The sequence below is a fragment of the Podarcis muralis genome, chromosome 6 (assembly GCF_964188315.1).
Source record: "Podarcis muralis chromosome 6, rPodMur119.hap1.1, whole genome shotgun sequence".
NCBI lineage: Eukaryota > Metazoa > Chordata > Lepidosauria > Squamata > Lacertidae > Podarcis > Podarcis muralis.
In genome coordinates, this window is record NC_135660.1 from 72,797,749 (window position 1) to 72,823,786 (window position 26,038).

General features: G+C 44.3%; 2 protein-coding genes across 3 annotated transcripts in view; one reads left to right on the forward strand and one right to left on the reverse strand.

Annotated features, from left to right (window-relative positions):
• REEP3 (receptor accessory protein 3) overlaps positions 1 to 8,847 on the reverse strand; it is a 31,486-nt gene extending 22,639 nt beyond the window's left edge. Inside the window, exon 1 of one of the 2 annotated variants that reach the window (XM_028729381.2) lies at positions 8,636 to 8,844. In XM_028729381.2, the coding sequence (XP_028585214.1) occupies positions 8,636 to 8,667 (32 nt within the window). In that variant the 5' untranslated portion in view covers positions 8,668 to 8,844. Of the gene's footprint in view, positions 1 to 8,635 lie in introns of both variants that reach the window. The other variant, XM_077930546.1, reaches the window with a different exon arrangement.
• A 58-nt stretch (positions 8,848 to 8,905) lies between these two features.
• Positions 8,906 to 26,038, forward strand: part of JMJD1C (jumonji domain containing 1C) — a 118,443-nt gene continuing 101,310 nt past the window's right edge. The window contains exon 1 of the mRNA XM_028729380.2: positions 8,906 to 8,988. The gene's annotated coding sequence lies outside the window, so the exon portion shown is untranslated. The remainder of the gene's footprint in view (positions 8,989 to 26,038) is intronic.

A 26,038-nucleotide genomic window follows, 5' to 3' on the forward strand; every position in this document is an offset into this window, starting at 1 on the left:
AAAGCAGGTACTGGCAGCACTCCAGTTCTTTCAAGTATTTCCTAAGGCATCCATGTCTGTAGAAAACAGGTCTACCGCAAATGTATGCAATAGTTCACCAGAGGTAGATTTCACATAATGAAATATATGCACTATCCATTTACATTCTTCCCAAACATGTTCTGACAACTGGCCCCACCCACACTAGACACTCAGGTAAGTTCAAGGATTCCATACACCTTACATCAATACAGCAGTTTGCCACAATGAAGAGAATAAAATTCAACATAACAAGGTTTGCTTCTGGTAAACCAGGACCAACCAATTTTAAGATTAATACTGGGCTCCTTTAGAAGAAAATGGCATGTTCTTGATGCACTGGCTAGCATTTTTTTAAAAAATCACCTTTGTGATTATGGCAATTATAGAGGTGTATTCTCCCCACCCAACATGCATATCACGAGAGATGACTAATTCAGTAGGACTGGCAACACATTAAGATATGTTAACTACTCATCTTCTAATCAACAATTAAATATGCACTTTACCAAAGATCAATATAGATGTCTTCCAGGATACTGAAAAGCATAAGTTAACATTCCAAGCAGGAAAATGGACTTTCATTCTTCAAAAGGAAGGATGAGAAACTTATCGCCCTCCAGATTTTTTGAATTCCAATCCCCATCAGCCCTAGGCAGCATGGCAAGGTGAGGGTTGGTGTGACTTTGAGTCCAACAACATTTGAGGGGCCACAAGTCCCCTATACTTGTTTTACAGGAACGTCCCAGTTAAAAAATAATTTCAAAAATCAGACAAGAATAATCTTAGATTGCAATCCTACCAAATAAAAATTACAATCAATTACTTTAATTTACGGGGGCCAATTTATTAACACTAACACTAAATGCATAACCTACAGTGTCCACTGTTACACTGACAGTGATCCTGGGATTTGAAGCAGGAATCTCAGGAGCCAGGGCAGTGACCTAGCTTAGTGAACTACCTGGGATTGATTGAATGCAGGCCCTCAGATGCTCTCCAAGCACAAAATGGAATGGTGTATAATGTCAGCCCTGGTCAAGCAGTTTATACATACTAGAGCCATTTGCACTCTGCCCTTCCCTAGTAAAAGCACATACTAGGCCTTGAATCAGATACAGCCTCTCAGCCCTGACCTGGCTCTGACATTTACTGCTGAGATTTGTTTACCTGCATTAGTCATGTGCATTTCCTTCTTAGGAGCTAATTCAACAGAACAAAAGCACAGGGTCAGTGCTTTAGGAATCAGCTGGGAATGATAAACAGAGAATAGGATGCTACTTATTAACAAAGTGACCAAACCATCAATGTGATTCAGCTATCCACATATAAACTTCAGTAGGACTAATGAATTATTAAAGCACAGAACTGATGAAATTTGATTTGGAACACTTTGCCCAGTTTCAGTAACCCATTTCTGAACATTTAGGATACTGCTATTTCTATTGCCATTTACATTGGAAATAGATTATAGCTTTCCCCAGGACCTAGAAATGGGACACTTAGGGCAAAGCCTATTAGTTTTCCAGACTGAAACTTTATTTGCTATTTTATTCTTTTTAAGTCTTCAAGAGTGGACTTCCAAAATGTTACCGATTACATCAGTTGGAGGAATTCATCATCATCATCAAGTGCTTGCCACATTGCTTCAATTGCACCACAACAGTTCATAATGGATAAATTGATCCAATGTGGCAACACTGGCAAAACATCAACTTTTTACTGAGTCTATAAGCATTATAAGATACAGATGTTAAGACAAAAAGAATAGTGAGCAACTACCATAAGCAAAGTTGAAAATAGTTGTTTCCAGTCTTACTATTTCACAACATTCATCTCTATCCCACTACCTAGGGGGATAAGCAGAAGAATGAATAATGAGGTGACTGTGAATGGTTCAAGTACACCAAGCTCTACTTCCCCCAAAAACCTGGGTCCATAAAAACTTTTTGCATAGTTTGGGTCATCCATAAAACTTAAAGTTATTGCAAAAGTGGAACCACATATGTAAAGAACCGAACAAGTTATATCGTTCTCCCTAAGAAAATGTCTAGATCTGAAGTCAAGTTTTTCAGAAATAATTTTCACTGCTGGCCTTGGTACCAGCATCATTCTCCAAATCAGGAAATAACACTTCTGGTAGGTTGCATGAAGATGCCAACTTCCTTTTAAGGATAAGGGTAGACTGTGAAGTAACATTGAGCCTTCCTATTTTGACAGCTTCTCTAGGAGATGGACCTTGATTTACATATGCAGAGACCATCTCCAAATCATCTGGAAGAGAGGCAAGTTCTCAAAGAGTATGGAAATAGCCTCTGATATAGAAAGGGCTAAGAACACAGTAAAAATCATAGGTAGCAACAGACTAGGAAAAATCTCTACAGCTAATTGTGAGAAAGGACACAGATCTCTCTCTTTAAAAAGTAGTGATCACATCAAAACCTTTATCCATCCATAATGCCACTTTGTTACATTACAGCTTTGACTTGCGTTCAACAAGATCATCGGATATTTTGCAGACCCCTATAGAAAAATAAAACACAAGGTTTTTCCATGTGTCACAGCCTCTCCCCCAGCAGTTTAGAAAATACTATCTTGTGCATGTTGAGCTTATAAATCTGATTTTTTTATTCCCAATATTTGCATTAAGGTTTTAAACAGCAACTCTTCTCTGAGTATTAGAAGAGCACATAAAAGACAGATTTGTGATTGTACATGCAATGTTCTCTGCCTGGCACTCTTGAACAATTGTCTGACAAGCGGCCAAAACTGTTATCTAAGGACACCACCAACAAAGTGTGATTGTAAACAACTTCCTAGCCAAAAAGATAAATATTGGGCTCCAAATATATAGAAAAACTATTGTTCCTGATTACTCTATGGCACTCTTTGCCACTCTAATAGTGATACGATCTCTCCCAATAATAGTTACACTTAAACATATTTAACTTATGTGCATTCAGCTTTATGTGCATGGCAAAATAAATAAAAAGAGGGCAGGGTTCTGGGGAAAATGACTTTGGCAATCCCATCTGCCATTAAACCCAGTGGGTTTTGACTATATGCAGTTTTGACTTTTGGTGCAATCTCCAGAACGTAACCCCGTAACTGGGAAGGCACAGTTTTTCACCATTCCTTTGAGCCTTGTTTCAATTTACATAGTGAAGAATCAATTAATCTTTAGAACTCTTCCTCATGCTTAATGGAAGAGCATCCTATAGCTCAAGAAGCAGCAGTAGCATTTTTGTACAAATCTACTATCAAAGTGCTGTACTGTCAATCTCCATTTATCACATATATTAGATAAGGATGACTACCAATACTTGCTCTTCTTTTATAAATGTATGAAAGCAGGCATTGTCAGGACTATGTCCAAAGACTTCATAGCCCTTACAGCTTCAGAGCAAAAAAAATTAAAATTAAAATTTAAAAAAATCTTCCAAACATGGTTGACATGAGCCACAGCTCAGCAGCATGTTAAAAAAAAAAAAGCCTCCTTGAGATACAACACAGACTGCTAAGCAAGGGCCAAATGCCAACCTTTTTCACTGGCTGGAACAGAATTAGCATCGCTCTGCACAGCAGAATCCTTCAGCAGCAATTCTGCAGATGTACGGATGTTACACTCAGGTACAGCGATGCCCACTATCTATTCTATCAGAACAGAAGAAATGACAGGCATCTTACATCATAGGACAAATATCCCATCAGCCCAGTGCTTCTACTTCTTCCTCTCAGTAGCGGTTTGCTAGCATGTCTTGTTGCCAAGAATTCTAGTCACAGAATCCCTTGAAATTCCTAGTCCACAGACATTGCCTATCTATAGCAAGTCATTCACCTACAAAGTCCTGGAATATTTTTCATGGTTCAGTGGCATGATTTGCCTTGGCAAGAACAGATGGGTCTACTTTTAAAACATGTATAAATACTGAAGGCTGATTTTAAGGGACAACTTCCCTCTAAGGAATTACCTACTTGGATTTCCTTTTTAAAAATCTAGCTGCTCTCTGAATGCTGCTTTTGTTTCAGTTCTTAGTGCTACAAAATGCACATTATACAAACATGCTGGCAGTTCACATTAAACAGAGATGCAAAAAGATTTTTTTTTAAATATGAGGGCTATTCTAAAACATTCATTCTTTAAACAGCATTTTAGAAAGCTGGATCCACATGAGTGCATTTTTGTATTGGAAATACCCTTTTGCTGCCAAAGAAAACTTCTTTAAAACATTACACCATTTGAAATACAGAACTCATAGATGTGTCTTTAATCCAACCCACCTGCAATTCTCTAAATGTCACCAACTCCACCACTTAAAATTAAAGAACATGCAAAGATCCTTCTGGTTATTAATTACACAGCCTCTCTGTTGCTAATTTTACCGGCTCCTCCTTTTACACCCCTTCATTACATACTTCTACCCACAAGCAGACTTCCAAAAAATCTACTTTGCCACATCCTCTGGTCAAGTTAAGAGTCAGCCAGTCTTCCTTCCAACTTTGAAGCTGCAAAGGTGGGTGGGGATTGCCTGGGTAGTTACACTATTCCTCACCATCTCCCCAGTTTCCAAGTTGGGTAGAATCATAGAGTTGAAAGGGACCACCGAGGGTCATCTGGTCCAACCTGCTACTATGCAGGAATCCAAGCTGAAGCTTATTTGTCAACTGTGTGGCCAAGGCTCCTTAAGAACCTAAGCCATGAAAGTTAACTCTTTTTGGAGTATGTAGAGTGTACTCAGGGTTGACATTGTAGTACTCTGGCGAATGAACACATAATGAATCACCTAGATGGTGAGATCAACATGACTCCTAGAGTGGTAATCAAAACTATCTCATTCAGAAGCCTGCAGTAACACATCTTGGATAAAGTTCCAGAAATGAGACAAGTCCACACACGCCTCTAAATATAAGCCAACAGGCACAACATGGGTGAAAATCCTGAGATTCTCCCAGACACTGCTAATATTTAGTTACTAAGGGTTTGTTGTTTTTTTTAAGAAAGCTTTCTTCATCCTAAAAAATACCTTTCATTGAAAGGCAAGGTTTTTGAATTTAAGGTTTCATAAACGTTAACTTTTACTGACTGAACACCTTACTCAAAACTTATATTTAGTAAATGGAAAGTCATGTACTATTTATTGTGTGTTACTGCACAGACCTGCTAAAGCCCTAGCTTTAGGGCTTGAATGCTACCTCCCAGCTGTAACCATTCACATTCATCAATATGCTCAAGGATAGACATATTTCCATGTGTTAATGTTCCCACTATTTGGCCATTGTCAGCCACAGAGCAAAAACAACAATTCTCTTTGACACTGCCACCCCAAGGACCCTCCTTCCTTCCTTCCTTCCTTTATTAACAACCATACCAGCAGCTACTGTTCTTTCCACTATCAAAACCCATTCAACTGGGCCAACTGTTGCCACAATAGATCAGATTTCTACTCTTCTAGTTTTGTTTCTGAGGCTGTGAAAGCAGCAGAGAAACCTCCTGCAGAAAAACAGACACACTTTTGCTATATCATCCTCAGAACTCTTGCTTCCATGGAAGCATCTTGGAAGAAGAAAAGTAAAAGGTCCACAGTGTGTGCATGAACTAGCATGCAACTACCATTTAATTTAATGTGTAAGCTCTTTAAGAATTCTTGGGTGGATGCCACCTGGAAGCTGGTGATGTGTCGGTTTTTAGTTCATTAGTAAGCCCTAGAACATTGTCTCTTCTCACCAACATTAGCTTCCCTTCCTCATTGGGTGGAATTCAACATCAAGCTCATCTAATAATTCAATCTACCCCAAGATTTCAGCTTGCCAGAGAGAATGACACCCCCCACCCCCATGCTGTTCAGGGGGATCTCCTGACTCCTCCCCACAGTCAACTTGGGGGGGGGGGCGCACAGGAGAGGGAAAGGGGAAAGCCCTGTTGCTCAAGCAGACATCCTTGCACAGGACTTATGGTGAAACGGCTGGTTAGGTGAATTCTGCCCATTTTGTTTACTTTTAGTGGAATGATGTTCTAATCTAATTAAATTAAGCATGCACTGTACATATACGGTATGCAACGTTATTAGGTTTTTGCTTCTATTGTGCTAAAATTTAAGGAGTTACAGGAACCACACAGACTAAGCAAAAAGGAATGGCTGTTCACCTTAGGCAAATGAATTGCTACTTCCATAATTAGTCACTACGGATGTGCAGTTGGGAGGATAATTTTTAATGTAGGCTTGCAAATTTGCTGTAACCTGCAAAGCTGTTGTACACATGCACCAACAGGAGACCAATATTAAAGTTGAAAGACTGATTTAAAAGGAAACGTTCACAAACTCTTGGATAATGCATACCTTCAAAGCTGCAACTGCTGCCACCTTCAGTCCATATATAATTTAGTGGATCTGATATAGTACTGCCTGCTCAGAAACGTTTCCATGAGATGACAGTTTCATGGTTGTCTGTGCAATTTCCACCTCATACCCATCATTACAGAATTCCAAATATCTGAAACATGCCTTCTGGTTGACTACATGCATTTAAGAAGATATATTTACCATTTAATTGCTTGCTCACATGGCAAACACTCTCAAAATGCCTGGTTTACACCACAATTTTATTCACTTCAAGTGTGGGCCTCATAAGGCCACATCATTTTGCCCTTTGAACACGAAAAAAGAGTACTTAAAAGAAAAAGGGTTGTTTGGTGTTGTCGGGGCCAGAGTTCTCTGCAGCAAACAGAGACCTACTCTTTTCCAAATCATAGCATGTGTATGCTAATTTATATGGCTGACATAAAACATTTGATTGTTTTTATACCACAATTTTAAAACAGTCCTCAGAATAATAGGCACTGTTTGTTTTTTAAAAATCACACTGATTTTAGAAATAAATTATAAGGGTTGCCAAATTAGTATTTAAGCTGCCACAAGATTGCCATTTGGGACTGGAACTACATTTACCAGATCACATTCTTATAACCACTACAAATTCTTGTTAAACTAGGCTAAAATCACTACAGCATGCATTTAAAAGCCATTCTTTAATCACCTAAATGTTGAAATTAATGGATAATATATGGGATTTCTCAGAAAAATATACCTTCTTTCAACACTTTGCCCAATGACCAAAAAATGCTAATCTTTCAATAGGAAAAGTACACTTTAACTTTTCAACTACGGCCCCCTCCCCCATGATGGCAAAGGTATTTCTGATAAAAACACAAAATGGTGTATCCAAGGTCCAGCCAAACCCATCACTTCAAGTCTCTTTGTAGGCAGTGGACATTCATCTATCTCCCAATGAGTTTCTAAATTGTATGAATTTAAGCAAACTGACAAGGATGAAGACCTGGCACTGTTGGGTCATACTCATCAGTAGACCCATCAGTATTATGCTAATAAAACCTTGGTTTTTTTTATAAAACGGGGGGAGATCTACAAAAATATAAGGAGCTTCTCGTTTACAGAGTATCACTGCACCATGTTTACAAATAAAACTTATGAGCCAGCAGTCACATAAAAGCTTGTTTAGAGTCACTGGCTAGGGCTCAGTCCCCAAACCGGTTTTCAATGACAGGGCGAAGCTCTAGACAACAAAGGTGGCTGTGGCCTCAAGCGTGCCTTTACTGTTTTTAGTGTGGTGTTTTAAATAGTTGTGACCACCTCTGGATCATAGAGTGAACAGGAATCATAATCAGATTTTTAAAAGATGACCATTATATAATTTGAGTGCCCCCCAATGACCACAATGATATACTGTATACACATATCTAAAGCTGAGGGGAAAGAGTCTCTAAAGTTAAACAGGCTGCGTGATTGCCCCCCCCCCCCCAAATCTGAGAAATAAAAAACTGCCATGACTCTGCCCCGCTCCAGCGCATCTCCTCCTCTCCTTACACAACATGCCTTAGGGATGGGCTCAGTAGGTAGAGCACGATAATCTGAATCTCAGGGTCATGGGTTCGAGGTTCCTGCATTGCAGGAGGTTGGATTAGATGATCTTGTGGCCCTTACTCTACAACTCTGTGAATCTATGATCGCACGTGAGGTAAGGCAGCCTCTAAGCCAGGCATGGCCAAACTTGGCCCTCCAGCTGTTTTGGGACTACAACTCCCATCATCCCTAGCTAATAGGACCAGTGGTCAGGGATGATGGGAATTGTAGTCCCAAAACAGCGACACCGAGAGCCAAGCGGGCTGCTCCCTGTGACTTGGAACTCGCAAAATCCCCGCGTTTGCCGCACCGAAGCCTGACGCTCTCAGGTGTACGCGGAAAGCCGCGTAAGTTAGGGGCGCGCCTAAGAGCACGACGAGGCCCATAAGGATTGCTTTCCCTGCACCCTAAAATGGCCATGCGCTGGATGTGGGGACCGGCGCTTTTGCGGAAAGGCCCACTTCGCTCCACCCCAAGTATCAAAGCAGCAGGAAGTCCCAGAGGGCACTTCTATCACCCCCGCTGTGCGCGCAAGCGCAGTAGCGCCGCATTCTTCTCCTCCTCCGGCCCCCACAAGCCTCAGCGGCGAGAGAGGCAGGAGCGAAGATGCCTCCCCCACCCCCAGCACAAGTCTGAGGGAAAAGTCCGTTGGTACCGGTCCCTCTTGAGGCCCCGCTTCCCTCACCCTCTCCACTTACACAACGACTCGGGAGATGATACACGACACCATGTTGCCGCCCCGGTTCCGTGGGCGCCGCTTCTACCTTTAACCGTCCGTCAGTCCGTCCGTCCCGCCAGCCGCAGCCCTACCTCTCCTACCCGCTCGCCACTTTCCGCCGAGCCGGGCACCGAATGGCCCCGGCCGCTTCGCCCGACAAACACAGCCTAAGCCCCGCCCTCCTCCCGCCTCGGGCATCACAATAGGCGCGGAGGCCGCGCCTCCCCATAAACGGATTGGCTCGCGCCGCCCAGCCTCATTCGCCCGCCGCCTGCCGTCGAGCTGGGCTGCAGCGCGCATGCGGCGCGCCTCTGGACGGCGAGGAGCGGATGGGTATGTAAGGAGCCGCAGCTATGCGCCGGCGCAGTCTTTTTCTCCCCCCCCCCCCCCCTTTGCTGGCTGTGTGGTGGCTTGTAATGTAGGCTGTGCTAAGCCCCTTTCCCGGAGGGTCGCATGCGGAGTTATTTATTGGTTTTGGGAGAGGGTGGGGTTGGGGGACCGGGTTAGTTTGCCGCAGCGTCTCGTGCGCCTTAAAAAAAAAGACTTCCCAAATGTTTATCTTGCCATTAAGCATCCGATGGATGTGCAGCAGCCTTTCAGGTGCCCCAACATCAGGCCCCGGGTGGCTTCTGCTCGTGGTTCGTTGCCTTGCCCCGTTCGCGCCCCTTCTTCCTTGTCGCTGCTCTTGAAGCGGCCCCCGGGGATAATCTGCGCGCGATGGATCCGCGTCGCTAAGGCTGGAGAAAGCGGCGCCTTCGTTTCCGCACGAGGCTCCTTTCTCCTGGAGGTTGTTTTCTTCCCCCAGCCGCGTCAACGTTTCCACCCCACCCCACCAAACTGCGGGGAGGAGGCAGCCGATCTTCTTGGGTGCGGCTGGAGAGGTGAAATTGGAAAGCGAGGAAGTCTTGGGAAATGCCACTTTTGCACACATTAAGCTCTGCGCGGTGTTGGCCTTGTTTGCTCATCTTGCGCCCGAAGCCTTTTCCCCGCCGCAAAGGTGTCTCTGACGTCGCCCTCGTTAAACAATCGGAAAGCCTTGCTGATCTGCTGCAGATCGGCCAGAGATCTCCCAGTAGATCCTGATTCACCTTCTGCCCGCCCCTGATAAATGAAAATGGTGACAGCATCCTGGAATGACTCGTAGTTTCCTTTCTACTGAACAGTTTCAAACGGTCAAATATATGCAAGGATACATTTGTTTGGCCCTGGATTTGGGCATAATTTGCAATGGAAGTGTTGGGCATTAAATAGTAGAATGGGGCTGAAAGAGGGGGAAAGAGGAATCGTAAGCATTGGTAGGCACAGAGGACAAGGAGCAGCACTAGATCTTTTTTTGATGTACTAGTTTTCTGAAATTCTTGCACTAGTGCTTTCTCCTCAAATATAACCTTGTGCTATGTTCCAAACTTGGCTTCCTTCCTCCTATTGTTCAGTTCTGTAATCCTGCCAATAAATAATGTGTGTTGTAGTGTGGAAATAAATAACAACTACAGATCTGCCTGTCTGACAGGTAATGAAGATGAGTGTACTTCCTAAGCTTCTTCAGGACATGTGAAATCCTGCACTCTTTTTTGCAACTGTCCTTTTCTGATCAGATACCAGATAACCCAATTCCAAGTTTTGCCTGCTTTTATTCTCTTCAAGGGCCATGCATAGCACCTTTATCTATCTTACTTTTAAGGAGGACTCTCTCATAAGGTTTCTGACTCTTAGATATCTTTTTTTACAATCCAGATTTGCAAAAATAGCAGGAAATGATGTAATGAAAGCTTGAACCTGCAGCGTGCATGAACTGTGATTCATGGAGGTGAATTTTGCAAGCATGATTGCTATGGTGAATTGCCCACCCCTCCACCAGTTTTAGCATAAGGGAGCAGAGGACCACTAGAACTCCCAGAGTCTGTGATTTGGCAGACTTTGTGCTGGAGTGTTGTGTCTAGAAGGTAAAAATGCATGAAAAGCAAACTTTTGAGGTTTCCACTGTTGACGTCAGTGTTTTTTCAAACAGCGATCTGGTCTGCTGAGCAAAGGTGGCCATGAGACAGAGAAGTCTGGGTGGGAGGAAGGAAATATGGTTTCCCTACTCTGAGGGCAAAGATCCAGAGGAGGAGGTGCTGAGGGAAATTAGGTTGTGAAATAAAAAGATAGTTGAATATTTACTAAGGTAAAGGTAAAGGTACCCCTGCCCGTACGGGCCAGTCTTGACAGACTCTGGGGTTGTGCGCCCATCTCACTTAAGAGGCCGGGGGCCAGCACTGTCCGCAGACACTTCCGGGTCACGTTGCCAGCGTGACAAGCTGCATCTGGCGAGCCAGCGCAGCACACAGAACGCCGTTTACCTTCCCGCTATAAAGCGGTCCCTATTTATCTACTTGCACCCGGGGGTGCTTTCGAACTGCTAGGTTGGCAGGCGCTGGGACCGAGCAACGGGAGCGCACCCCGCCGCGGGGATTCGAACCGCCGACCTTTCGATCGGCAAGCCCTAGGCGCTGAGGCTTTTACTATTAATTAGTACTTAATTAATTACTATTAATAAGTAAATAAATAGACTGGGAATTGAATGGCAGGGGATAAAATAGGGTGTTGTGGGAGGAATAATCGCATGTGTGTGTGTGTGTGTGTGTGTGAGAGAGAGAGAGAGAGAGAGAGAGAGAGAGAGCGCGCAGTTATGGGCAGGGGAGATAATGTGTAAGTTGAGTGTAGAAGGAGAATTGGGGAAGATATGGGCATGGGGATGTAAAGGGAAAAATATATTAAAAAAAACATTTTCCAGCAAATACTTCCTCAAATTGGGAGGCTGAGTCAGTACCTCCACAGCTACAAGGCTACAAGGAAAATATTGGCAAATACCGTATTTTTCGCCCTATAGGACGCACTTTTTTGCGTCCTATGGGGCAAATGCAGGCTTTCGCTGAAGCCTGGAGAGCGAGAGGGGTCGGTGCGCACCTACCCCTCTCGCTCTCCAGGCTTCAGGAAGCTATCCGCAAGCCGTGGGAGAGCTGCACGACTTCGCGCAGCTCTCCCACGGCTTGGGAGAGCTGCCTGCATCCGAAGCCTGGGGGGCGCTGAGCTCAGCGCGCCCCCAGGCTTCGGACTTAGCGTCCTATAGGGTGAAAAATTAGCAATTTTTAAAAAATGTAATAAATATGTATAGGAAGTGATGCCAGCTGATTATACCAAACTGCAACCATTCTGTGACTGACTTAGTGAGCTAGGAGAGTCTGAGGCAGAGGGAAGTCCAGATCAGGCAAAAAAGGCAGAGATGAATGAAGAAGCATGGGGGTCTTCCCCTCCTGCTGTGACAAACTCCTCTCCCTCTTGTCTCCTAGGACCAAGGAAGGCATGAAGTGGGAGGAGGAAAGGCAGGCGTGCGGTCACAGTCTCAGATTGCTTGGGGAAAACCCTGGAGAGGAAGAGACTTGGGTAGCTGCGGGAAGGTGGGGACCTTTAGTTTCCACAGCTGCCTCATAGGAGCAAGACATTCGAAGAGAATTGCTGTGCTCATTAGGCCTGGCACTCCTGTGCAGATCCTGTTTAAATAATTAACTTCACCTACTCGGTGTGATCCACTGCGAGCTTCCGGCAGATAGATTAGGTAAATATTTCATTAAGAACATAGTAAGTGTTCTGCTGGGTCAGGGAAAAGGCCTATGTCTAAATCTCTTTCCAAGCCTTCCAGGATAGTTGCCATTGTTACATATTGTGGGAGCAAATGTGCCTTCTTTTGATCAGCTAATCTGGATTGTATTTGCTTTGCTTCAGGCAGGGTGTATGTGAGTCCAGGCAGGATGTGTAGAACAGTCAGAGAGATTTCTGGTTCTCTGTGCAATACCTACAGAAGTTGCAATGTCACTAACAGTGCCACACTTGATTGTCTGCCTGAGGCAGCAAATTGCCTGCTGATTACCTTTGAGTTTGCCATCTTAAATTAATGTGAGACGGTAGAAGACAGGTGAAATAAGAAGTATTTGACTGCAAATGTTAAAGTCCCGACTGTAACAAGGTGGTGAAGTAAACCAGAGTCCATGGCACTCTAGGGATGCTTGCTTATTAGAAAAATACCTATTGTGTATTGGGTTTAAGCGCAAACAGGCCTTGACCCGAATGGGTTGCACTGTGGGGTTGAGCTGTAGGGAAATTGGGGGTCCGTTGTACAGACCCAGGGTTCCATCGAAGACTGATGGAAACTCCTGGCAGATTGATTCAAAATCTGCCCCTGGGGAAATCTGATTAAGCCCTGAAATACCTAAGCCTAATGACCCGAACCATGCTAGGCCTAGAAGGCTAGTGAATGGGCCTTCAGTTATGATGAGGTTCAAATTCCTGGTGTACTTCTTAAACTGGACTTTGAAGGTGCCCATCCCCTTTGGCTGGATTCTTTTTCTCTGGAAGTCCCATAGCACTATGGGGGCCGGGTGGAGAGGAGGACCGCCGTTAGGGCAAAGCTCTTTCAAAGTCTATCTTGAGTTGTACTCTAAGCTTATTGGACCCCGGGGAAGGAAGTTGAAGTACCTGGCTGGAGAGGTGGACTGTAAGTCCTCCTCTATGTAGGCCTCGTGGACATGTTGCTTGGGTCGTGCTCTGGAGGTCTTGGAGCGGCAGACTCGACCAATGTGCCCAGTCTTCTCACAGCGGCGACATGTGGCGTCCCAAAACCTGCATGTCCGACGCTCGTGGTTTTCTCTGCAGCTGGCACAGGTCCCTATTCATTGCTTCCATCATCATGAAGTCATCTTTTGCCAGCAGCTTGCGGCGGAGCGGCTGTCTCGCATGCCACTGATGAACCTTTTGAGAAGTCATTATACAATGTCAGCGAATTGGCAATACAACGCAATCGCCCAGACTGCTGTCATGTATTCACTCGCTGACTCTTGCGCTTGTTGCTCTCTTTGTGCAAAGTCATAGCGGCGGTGGTTCTTAGTTGCCTGAGGTGTGAGGTGTCTTGTCATAGCCTGTGTCAGCTCATCGAAAGTACATGCCTCTATGTCCCTGGGTGCCATCAGACCTTCCAGTAGAGTGATGGCAGAACTTCCCAGCACCGTCAGTAGCACATCCACCTTGTCTGCCTCCCTAGTGAAGCCTTGTAGTCGGACGTAGCTCCTTATTCGGCGGAGCCACTGCAACCATTCTGCAGGATGGCTCATATCCAAGTCCGATGACAGCCGACTATGACTGGTGGCCATCCTCGGACCTGGAGCAGTCGCTTGTGCGATTGTGGGTGGTTGCGAAGACGTGGCAGGTGCGGTCTCGTTTCTGGGACTATTTGCTGAGTCCAGCGTGGCAGTGAGGTCGCACTTACTGCGAGGCGGCAGGCGGCGGTGCTGTGGTGCGGTCTTGGGCCCTTGCAGCCAACGAGAGCTCATCAATCCCACCTTCGTCGCCAATGTTAAATGTTCAGAAAAAGTCAGAAGCCCAAGGCAGTATAAGTTCCTCAACTACGTTTATTCAACATTTGTCAGTAACAACAGCTCACTCATAGGAAAACAAGAACTGAACTGACTGGACAACACAATAATAATGCTGAGCATGAACTGACCGTTGACAGTTGAAAGTGCATGCACTTACTTGCCATTAGAACGTTCGTCTACCAACGCTTTTACAATTGGTTAGAACGCGCTTTGTAACATAAGAAGTGTTAAACCCAATACATAACAATACCCTTGAGTGGCTATAACAGGGCATCAGATATAAGAGGCCAGGACAAGGCTTTGGGCCAGGAGAAGGTATCTGCAGCCATGGGAATGGGAGCTGAGAGGGTATGCTGATCAAAGAGGTAGGGAGGAAAGGAACAGCTTAAATTGTTGGTTGTCAGAGCAGCCTAGAGGCTGTAGAAAGAGCCCTGCTGGATCAGGCCAAAGGCCTATCTAGTCCCTTGTTTTGTTCCCATGATGGCTAACCACATGCTTATGGGAAGCCCTCTGGCAGGACCTGAATACAATGGCCCTATTCATACTTGTGTTCCCCAGCAATTGTTCCTCAGTGGCATACAGTCTCAGATACACGAGCTAATAAAGAGAGCCATCATGACTAGCAGCAAATGATAGTCTTAGTCGTTTTTTAAAGCTGCGCAAGTTGATGACCATCATTGCTACATCAAATACAGTGGACGCTCGGGTTGCGAATGTAATCCATGTGGGAGGCACGTTCGCAACCCGCATCTCTGCATCTGCGCACGTGCGGGTTGTGATTTGGGGCTTCTGCGCATGCACAAAGCCTGATTTAGCGGTTCTGCACAAGCGCCGAAACCCGGAAGTAACCCATTCCAGTACTTCCAGGTTTCGGCGTATCCGTAACATGAAAACACGCAACTTGAAGTGTCTGTAACCTGAGGTTTGACACTAGTAAGTAATTCCACAGCTATGTGAAGAAGCACTTCCTTTTGCCAATCCAAATATCCAACCATTTGCCTTCATTGAATAGCCCTGGGTTCTAGTATTGGGAGAGAAGAAGAAAAACTTACCCACTTTCTCTCGATACCATAAATAATTTTATGGTGCTCTAACATGTCCTCCCTTATTCGCCTTTTTTCTAGGCTACAAAGCCCCAAAGGTTTTAAGCTTTCCTCATTGGTGAGTTGCTCCAGCCCCTTTATAAATTGGGTTGTCCTTATCTGCTGCACCTTTTCCAGCTCTGCCTTACTAGAGTCACAAAATAAAGGTTTCCAGGTGCCTGTGAGTGCTGGAGTTGCTGTGGGATTAATTCTGCTGTGAATCTTGCCTTGTCATGGTGCTGTGCCCCTGTAACCTAGGAAGCTGCCTTCTAGTCAGATCATTTGTCCATCTGGAATCAGCTCTCTGGGGATTCAGATTGGGATCTCTCCCAGCCCTACTTGGAGATGCCAGAGATTGAACCTGGGATCATCTGGATTCAATCAACTCAACGCTACTTGTACGTTTAAAACCAGATTATTACAAAGACGATACATACAATACCCAGTACTCGCAGAAACCGATCCTCTAAAAGGGGTGGGGTTGCATTTTCTTCCGTTTAGGAAAAGAGGTGTGCAAAGCGATTAAGCACTAGTCAAACAAGTTTTAAGTTGTTAAACTTATTTTGCAATGTAAGTACATTTACCAGTTCTATGGGTTACATACGCTGAAGCTTGCATGCAGTCAGTTTCTGCTAGAGAGCCATTCTTATACCAAAGTGATGCCCTTTATTGGGGGGGGGGGAGGCCACAAGAAATAGCTTTTGCCTTCATTGCCATGGTAACAGAATCCTTAGTGGAAAGCTGCATTTACATTTAAAGAGACATTTATAAATGTAAACACAAATAGCAATTAGGTGTCAGTTTTGTTACTAAGAGTCTGTCATATCTCATAGAATTTGAGCTTCAGTATAAAGAGGTACAGCAAAAGCTTGTTTATCAAACAGGAATGAAAACAGAAATGCAACTGCAATTATTATCAAGGAGAAAATCAAAGGCTACCTTTGGAATCTGAAAAATAGAAACTCAATTAATTACTTCTTCAGAACGAATTTGTCATTTGTTTCTTTAGGAGTGAACTGTAACAGATTTTGACGCCTATCCATTTTCAATCTGAAATTATTTTCCTTTAAAATAGCAATTTTTAAGATTCCATTAGAAATGACAATATGTTAGTGTTTCTCAAGCTAGAGGGCAACTGTCCACACCCTGAAGGGGAACATCAGCAGGGGCTGTGCAAACAGTTGTATATGCCTTACTGGTACTAGGCTTGTAAACAGTCAAGGCTCAGCGTTTCTCAGTCATCTTTGTAGCAGTCACACATTGTGTATTTAGCAGAAGTCTTCCTTTTAACACTTTTATACCTGGTTCCTGTGCCTGCAAGATGCTGTTCCTAATACTGAGCCTCTTTCCTGAGAGTAACTGTCCTTATTGCAAAGCTTTTCTGTTTTGAAATGTTGTTTGTTTAAAGTCTTTATATCTTTACCACACAATCTTTATATATGTACCCCACGGTGGTTTACAACACAATTTAAAACAAAAGAATAATAAAATGCACAGTAATCTAATGAAAGGTAATAGACAAATGGCATGATTTGCACGGGAAATCATTGCTAAACTAACAATGAAAGCAGCAAAATAAAAACTCCAGTTCCAATGTTTTAAAATATAGCATCCTCCTAATACCATTTTAAAGTACACAGCATTGCAATTCCTGAAATTAGAATAAAAATGGCTTCACCCAGAACATAAAACATATCAGTGGGTACCAGGCATGCCTCTGTTGGGAGGAAGACCCTCATCCTCCCATATCTGGGGTGGGGAGCCTGTGGTTGTTGCTGAACTACAACTCTCATCATTCCTGACCATTGTCCATGTTGCCAGAGGAAATGGGAGTTGGAGTCCAGCAATGTTTAGAAGGCCACAGAGCTGTGGTTAATAAGTGACTTGTCTGCAGAAAAAAACTGGCTGTAGAAATCCTCGGTGTTGAAAGACCTGGTGTTTCCGCCACCTCTCTAGTGCACTTTTCCTGCTTCTGTCTCATTTTCTCGTCCTTGGATCTGCCCATATGCTGCACTATTTGTTTTGTTTTGCTGCCTGCATGCCACACGAAACAGACAGCTACTTGAGAGGCGCTTAAAAAACGTGTGTGTGTTGGGACAGTGGAAGGAGCACAGGAATCACGTGTCACACATTTTGCTGCCTGCCAGCCACAATGAACAATCAACAGGCAGCTGCTTGGCTTGAAGATCTGGAGTGAGGGGAGAAATGCGGGAATCTTCCCATTGTTGTGGTTTTTCTTCTGCTTACTGGCGTGTGCAACGGGAAGCGGCTTGAGAGGCTTGAGTTGAATATGGCAGTGGGATTGTTCCAGGGTTGAGTTGGGGGAGCCCAGGGCAGAGGCATTGTCAGAATCATGGTGCTAATAAGGATCACCTTTTTCATGGTTGTTCCCAAGTGGTTTTGGGGAAAGCATTTCAGTGGCATCATTATTATCAACTTTTCCTCTTCCTCTGCTCACAGCAAGGGATTATTCCCACGTCGTTTGAGGAGGGGGTCAGCGCAGCGCAAAGGCATAAATAATATTATTCCCATGCTTCCCTAATTTTGAGAAGCTTGCAGATGGCATTCAGCTTCAAACATCAAACATATCTGGGCCAGTATTGTTCAACGACTACTCTAGTGAGTTCTTAAACGTGGGTGTTTTTTGTGCAATTGTATATTTTATTATTATTTGTGACCATGTATGTGTATGGCTGGCTGTAGTTACTAAACATTTCTGGATTCAGTTGATTTTTGTTTTCTAATCTGTAGCAGCATACCAAGACTTAATGTCTGGAAAAGAAAATGTATTTTCAAACATTTTTTTTTAAAAAAACAAAAATAAATCTGAATAGATTTTTCATATTTGAACCATTCTAGGTTTCCATCTCTTTTCTTTTTCTGCTCCTTTTTTGAGGCAGCAGCCATTTTGTGTTAAGCCACACCCCGGCAGCACCAGAATTCCAAATCTGTCCCCAGATTTGAAAAGGTTTTCAACCACTGGTGTAGGCACTACTGACACTGGTCTGACTCAATAAAGGCAGCCTCCTGTGTTCCTATTCAGAGCTACGTTGCCTAGGAACGTGGTTAAAGGTAAAGGTAAAGGTACCCCTGCCCGTACGGGCCAGTCTTGACAGACTCTAGGGTTGTGCGCCCATCTCACTCAAGAGGCCGGGGGCCAGCGCTGTCCGGAGACACTTCCGGGTCACGTGGCTAGCGTGACATCGCTGCTCTGGCGAGCCAGATCCGCACACGGAAACGCCGTTTACCTTCCCGCTAGTAAGCGGTCCCTATTTATCTACTTGCACCCGGGGGGTGCTTTCGAACTGCTAGGTTGGCAGGCGCTGGGACCGAACAACGGGAGCGCACCCCGCCGCGGGGATTCGAACCGCCGACCTTTCGATCGGCAAGCCCTAGGCGCTGAGGCTTTTACCCACAGCGCCACCTGCGTCCCTAGGAACGTGGTTAGCACCTCATAATAAAAACTGGATTCAGCCCATGGCATCAGAAGAGTTAATGGGTTAGGAGAACCTGAAACAACTGGAAGCCAACATTAGCTGAAATGGTCTGTATGAGTAATCTGCCATGGTATTTTCCTATTCAGATGCCCTCCACTTTTTAATCACTTCTTATGGGCTTTTCTCTTAACCAGACAGCTGGGAACACACCTATAGCTTTATTTTATTTCGACTGACCTACCCCTAGTCTTGTCAAAACCCGCCCCCAGCATTTTGCAATAACAACTCTCTCTGTGTTTTTTATTTAATCATAACATTTTTGCTAAAAAGAACCTCAAAGCACGCACTAACGGCCTAAAGCATTTGGAGTTGCAGTTTCAAACTGAAGATTTTTAATTAACCCCAGATTAAATTAGTTTGATTGCATCTCAGTGAAATGCAAGCTTTTCCCTTTTTGGTGGAGCATCACAAAATAGTGTGATCTTATTGTCTGGGGTGGGGCAGAGTGGGGGAGATAATAAAACTTTTTTACAGGAAGCAACATAATGCATTACTACTCACCCCCATTAAAGTAGATGTTATTTGCGTGGCTTAGAACCTGCCTAAATCTATATATCTTTACTTGTTTTATAAATTAGGTTTATAGAGTAAGTTTTTCTCTTTAGTAAAGTGGCGAGGGAGTTAAGTACCTTTTTCACTTATAAGCAGAGCTAGAAGAAAAAGCTTCCAGAGTTCCTTTTTCTAAAGGAAACATGATCCAGAAAGGAAGGGGAGAGTTCAGCATGGCTCAGTTTCAGGTCTGTAGCTATGGCAGCAGAGTCTTATGGCTATACTGGTTTATTGCTTCCATTTGGTGTTATTGGAACCTGGAAAAAAAATGTAGCTCCTATGAATGGAGACTATAGAAAACGGAAACACTTCACTCCTTCCCTCTGTGTTGACAGCCTGTTAAGATTACTGCTTTGTTAGGAACTTTTTCTCGACTGAAAGCAGAGGTTTTATGACTTGGGGATGTTTTCAGCTTTCCATTTTTTCTCCTCCTCTTCCCCCAACCCCCGGCATAAGACCAGGATCTCCTCGGGATGACCTGGCAAAGGCTGAAGGGGAAAGTTCCACAAGAGGCAGATTTGGTGGCTGAAGAAAAGGAAATAGTGCCAAAGCAGTTGTTAATGCAAGCAAAATTTCCTAAGCACGCCCAGAAACTGCAGAAGTATCTATCAAGCTGGTCATGTTTTGCGTACAGAATGCCTCTGCTCGTGTTGCTTTCCAAGAGATGGTGGATTGGCTAGCTTATTAGCTGTAGAGCAGTGTTTCCCAACCTTTTTTGGGCAAAGGCACACTTGTTTGATGAAAAAAATCTTGAGGCACACCACCATTACAGCCCCGTGACGTCAGCGCGCAGCGTCACGCCGGGAGGGAAGGGCGCCGGGGCGCTGCTGCTGCTGCTGCCGCCGCCGCTCCCGGCAGGCATGGGCCCAGCTGAGGCGGCGGCGGCTGTTGTGGTGGTGGCGGCGATAGCGGGCGGAGGAGGGGGCGGCGGCGGGGCCGAGGTGGCCGGCGGCGGCGGGGGAGGCGGCGGCGGGTGGAGCAGGAGGGCGGCCGAGGCCGGTGAGGGAGTAGGGTTGCCCGGGGCTTGAGGAGCCGTCGCCGGGAGTTGCTGCTGCTGTTGTTGCTGCTGCTGCCCGGACATGCTGGCCTCCTCCTCGTCCGCTGTCTCGCGCTCCTCCCTTTTGCGCGCGCTGCCCCGCCGCCGCCCCATTGGCCGGGTCCTGTCAGCTGATCCTGTGTTATTTCCTGTGTGTGTGTGTGAGGGGAGAATGGAGAGAGAAACCTCGGCACCACCACCGCGGAGCCGCCCCCGGCTCGACGCGGATCCTCGCCACCGCCGCCCCGCCTCTCGCCGCCCGCCTCGCCCGCCTCCCTCCCACGGCACACCAGGCAATGTCTCGCGGCACACTAGTGTGCCGCGGAACACCGGTTGGGAAACACTGCTGTAGAGGACCAATCTGGTCCAACAGCTTAGAATGTTGGGCTCCAGTGGAGGAAATTCAGGCTGCAATTCTCACTTATGAAGCGTGCTTGGTGGCCTTGGCAAGCCAAAACCTTTCAGCCCACCCACTTTGCAAGGATGGTGTGAGGCAAAGTTCTATGCGTAGTTAGGTGCACGGTTCCATCAGGTTCGATGAGTTTAGGTGCACCAAACTGCATAGGATTGAGCGGTGCAATTGTGCTCTGAGCTCCTTTGAGGAAGGATGGAATGCAAATGTAAAAAGATAAAATAAAAGCAAGAGGGCTTGGCACTCGAAATATTTTGGTACATGCTGTATCTAGAAAAACATATCAAGCAACTCTGACTCCTCCACCCCTGAATGATGGCTGTGTATCTCTTTACACAATGTTTGCTCAGATGCTTCAGTTTTGCTGTGAACGTAAGGACAGTTACATGGAAATAGATTATAATTAAATTGAGATTTAATTTCAGGTGAATGTACTGAGCACAGTGTTGGGTTGCAGCATTCGAAATTTGCCAGGCACATTTTGCACCTGGCTGTCTGCCATTTGAGACTAAGTGAAGATGCCTGGCTGCCAGGATAGTGGCTGACGTCTCCACCAACTGGAGGTTCATGCCTGATGATCCTTGGATCTTGACTGTTTTCACACACTACCAAACACATCCTACAGAATTCTGTCCGTTATATTTTATCTGCACAATCAGAATGAATTTCAGGAACCAATAAGTCGCATTGAAAAATATGACTTTTGCGCCGTCTGGCCCCAAAATGGCAATTAGGCATTCCATGTTGGTGACTGCAACCATGGTTTAAGGAGCCATTTAGTGCCTAGTTTATATACCTGAGTATATTTCTAACTCTGTTGGGTTGTAATATTTAGAAGTGAACTCCATTGACATCAGGGAACCTTACTTCTAGGTAAATTTCATGTGTGGAGCGTGATACTAAGCATATTTGCTGTGTAAATTCTAGTTCACCGAAGAGAGCTTAATCCTAGGTGCCTTAATCCTGCAAGCTTTAGTGCAGTTGTGACCTCCAAGTTAGATTGGAGAATTAGAGGCAATGTTTGTTCCGTTGTACCTTTGAAACCACAAATTTGTTCTACATAGACTCCAGCCTTCCTTCTAAACCACTCTGCTTCTTGCTCTATAGCTAAAGCTTTTGAGCAGCATTGTACAAGTCATGTGACTTATGGAAACCTGGGGGTGGGGGTTACCTCAGTTTTGAAAGTATTGGTTTTCTAGGCACTTTGAAAGTAGAGTATTATACATACTAAAGTGAAACATTCCTTATTCAGCTGATAGCATTCACCTATGCAATGTCTGTTAATGTAGGGTTGCCATACTGTTGAGCTATTTTTTGAGCTATTTTTATGGAAATTTGCCAAAATATCAACACTTCCGACATGGGTTGCCACCCTGGTCATTTTTACCAATTTTTGGAAATTCCACCCGGACACTTTCCACCGGACGAATCCCGCATATGTATGGCAGCCTGAATTAATGAGCAGGGAGGGGCAGCAGTATTTTTCATACATACAACACACCATGCACCTTGTCCATGTTCTCAAATCTCAGCAGCTGAAATTGGACCAGACTGTACCCTGAACCCATTAATTGATTGAACTGATGGATTTGTGATATTCAAGTCATGGCAGATGCTAATGACTTTATCTCCAAAGAATGCTTAGCAAATGGGTCACAGCAGGCTACTGAAAGTTTTAAAATATTGTGATGTAAATCAGGCTGAAGGCCTTGAACCACTCTAGTAGACAGCACTACATAAACAGGCTGTTGGCAGAGTGCTGTTTCTTCACCAGTAGCAGCACAGTTGCTTGTCGAGACCTATTCCGATTCCTGTACCTACAGCTGAGCACAGCCAGAACTCTTTCCTGTGGTTCTCACTACTTCTCCAGAGCTTCAGGCTCAGATTCCTCAGGCTCCATCTATTTTGCATTATGCAGTGATAGGCTAGTGCACAAATGCATGTAAGTTATGACTGAATGTGTGACTAGCCTCCACTGAAAAGTATCATGGATGAGGTCCTGTCAGAAACCATCACTTAACATTATAATCACAAGATAAACATGCAGTATAATAATTCCATTTGATTTTATGACATAACTCCTATAAGGAGCAGTAGTATTTGAGGTGCACAAAAATAAATAATGACAATCTATTTAATTTTGACATTAGACAGAGTATCGATGCCAGAACCTGACAGTCAGGCACCACAATATTTCACCTAGGAAATTAATGCACAGTGTTAAAGAAAGATTGAACAGTTTAACAACAGCAATGTAATTTTTTCCTCCTCTAGTAAAAACCTAATGCCCACTCACTATTTTCTCTACCGCAAGCTCGACTGCCATGAAGACTGATTCTTTCATTTGGAGCTATCTCTTCCTCCTTCTCACAGGAAGCTTCATCAAAGGCAGTAGACCTCTCAAAAGTGAAGAATCTGGCTCCCTATAGCAGAGACTTATCTGTCATTAATATAGGATCTAGCTGTAGGCCACCTTTGGCAAGCCACTGTTATCATAGGCTTAGCCCCGACTCATCTGCAATCTAGAAATATTACTTCCCTTCCCACCTTGCAGGGTTGTAAACATCATTGAGGTCGCGGTCACTTTATTTGTATGTTGCTTTTCTGTATACATCCCATTCAAAGTGGTTCACAGCCAAGCATGACACTGACACAAGTGATTCACACGAAGGGCTCTGAACATTCTAAAGTAATGTACACATTTGATTGTTTAAGGGATGAGTAGTATTTTTAAATACTAAACCACTGAGCCTTCAGGAGAGGGCAGAGTATAATTATGACGTAATTATGCTTCTTTACATGAACAATATCACACAACTAATCTGACCAGTCTCTTCAACCCTAGATGTACTCCATTCATTTAAATAGTAATATGGTAAAACCCTGTCCTCATGAATATTAACTCACTGGTAAAAATGTGAAGAGCAGTGAGTGATTGCATCTTTGGCGATAAAGTTTATTACTGAGGTGTTTAATCTGATAGGTATTTTGAGCCTTCCAGAAATTAGGTCAAACTTGACATTGATCTAAATCTAAACCAAATGCATTTTCTTAATAGACTTGTTTTGTTGCTCCCCACCTCTGTAGCAGTACACCCTGCGTCTCCTTTGTGTTTTGCTCCTCAGTGGTTACCATTGATTGGTTTCAGGTAGGGGAAAGAAACATATGCAAGCAAAGGGGGAGGGAGAAATGTGGCAAATAGATGTAAAAGATTCAAATCAGTTTCATTTGTTGAGACATTGGGGGGGGGAGATGGGGGGGTCAGATGGCAATGTTTCTATTTTGCTTAATGTATGTAGGGTTTGGTGTCAGCGTTAAAGTTAGCAATTGCTAAGACCATTGAAAGATATGGGACTCTGGTAGCCACAAATAACTTGTTTTGGTTTCAGTAAAACGTGTAGCGCAATCCTATGTACCGTATTTTTCGCCATATAGGACGTACTTTTCCCCCTCCAAAAATGAAGGGGAAATCTCTGTGCGTCCTATGGGGCGAATACAGGCTTTTGCTGAATCTTGGAGAGCGAGAGGGGTCAGTGCGCACCGACCCCTCTCGCTCTCCAGGCTTCAGGAAGCTATCCGCAGCCTGGGGAGCCCTGCGGGAGTTCATACCGCCATACCGCTCTTCCCCGACCTGGTTTGGTTTCCCCGACCTGGTTTTGGGGGGGGGGGGAAATAAAGGAAATATTCCCCCCTTTATTTACCCCCCAAAAAACTAGGTGCGTCCTATGGGACGAAAAATACGGTATGTGTACTCCTAAATTTGTATAGGGTTGTAGCCTGAATCATGACTGACTGTAGCTGGACTGGGGCATATAGACAATCTAACAGCAATACCATGAGCTATCCTGGTGTGTCTTCTCATTATCAGAATGAGATGGAGCTCCCTTTTGTGGGGTTCACTCAAGACACTCTGTTTTAGCTCACCACCAGCACATTAAAAGTATAAACAGTTTCCTTGCCCTTTTACATGACTTTATTGATGATGTGGGAATTCTAATCTGCTTTGGTGACTGAGAATATTTCAAGGACAAGGAGCAATCTTGTGTGCCACAGCTCAGGATGACTAATGTACAGCGTGCATATAGTTTAATGAAGGAAAGGGGCTGCTTTAGGATAACAAGGTATCTTCGATCCCTTCCGGCTCCTGTGATTCAGTGATTAATCTGCCTTAACCTGTTTGTTTGTTTGTTTGTTTGTTTGTTTGTTTGTTTGTTTGTTAACCTGACCAAGTTATGCCATTGAAAACTATTGAGTGATGTGACAGAAATGACCACACTGTGGTTTGATCAATTAATCAATTACAGGTCAAGAGTTATAAAACCATTTGGCACATAGAAGGCAAGAAGCATTTGAAAGCCTTGATCTCCTTATGGGCCAATAAAAAAGTCAGTTGCTTCACAAAGTGTAACAAATACTGTGAGGATATAGGATCTCAACCATCTGTATTTGGAACATCCAGTTTTTAAAAACCCTTAGGCTATCTGCTGCCTGGATGCTTCAGTGCTGTAATTTCTTCCCCTTTCTCTCAGTGAGTTTTATATGCTTGGCAGTGCTGCTGCTGATTGACAACAAATTGATGAGGTGGGAAGTGAGCCATAAGGGAACAAGGTGCTCTCCCATGGGCCTACTCATGTTGTGCAATGGTGTCTAGGGAAGTGGACCACTTGAAGGCATTCTTACGAACTGAGGTTGCTCCTTTCTACTCATCTGGAGTAGTTCTATTCTGCTCTAGTATTGCATGGCCTATGAGCTGGTGTAGGCTCTCTGATCTCTGCTGTCTACACTGTATTTGTTGTGTGAAAGTTCTTGCAAGTCAGAGGGACAGGCTTCTCACACTATTAGAATATGAAACTTCCAGCTACCACCGTGCCAGTTAATGGCAGCTGGGATACACTCCCTTTGCCCAGAGATAGTTTAAAGAATACTGTACGTTTACTTACGTTCTCCTAACTGAGGGATTCAGATGATGAAAAGAAAAAAAAGACCTTCATTGACCAGCCTAAAAGATAAGCATATAATGCTTGTAAGGCTTAATTAAGGTGGGCCCTAGATGTTGTCATTGTTTTATAACAGTTAGCACTTTGCTTTTTCATGAACTTAAGAAATAATAATTATGCTTTATCTATATAGAATTTTTATAGTATGCCAGTGTTGTTTTTATATTAATTTAGAATTAAATGCTTGCTTGTACTCGGACTGAATCTAGAATTTGATTAGAATCATAGAATTGTAAAGTTGGAAGGGACCCTGAGGACGATTTAGTCCCAACCCCCTGCAATGCAGGAATATGCAGCTGTCCCCCACGGGTAGAACCTGCAACCTTGGCATTATCAGCACCATGCTCTAACCAACTGGAACTATTCAGGCTAGAAAAACAATGTCTAAATTATGAAATCTCC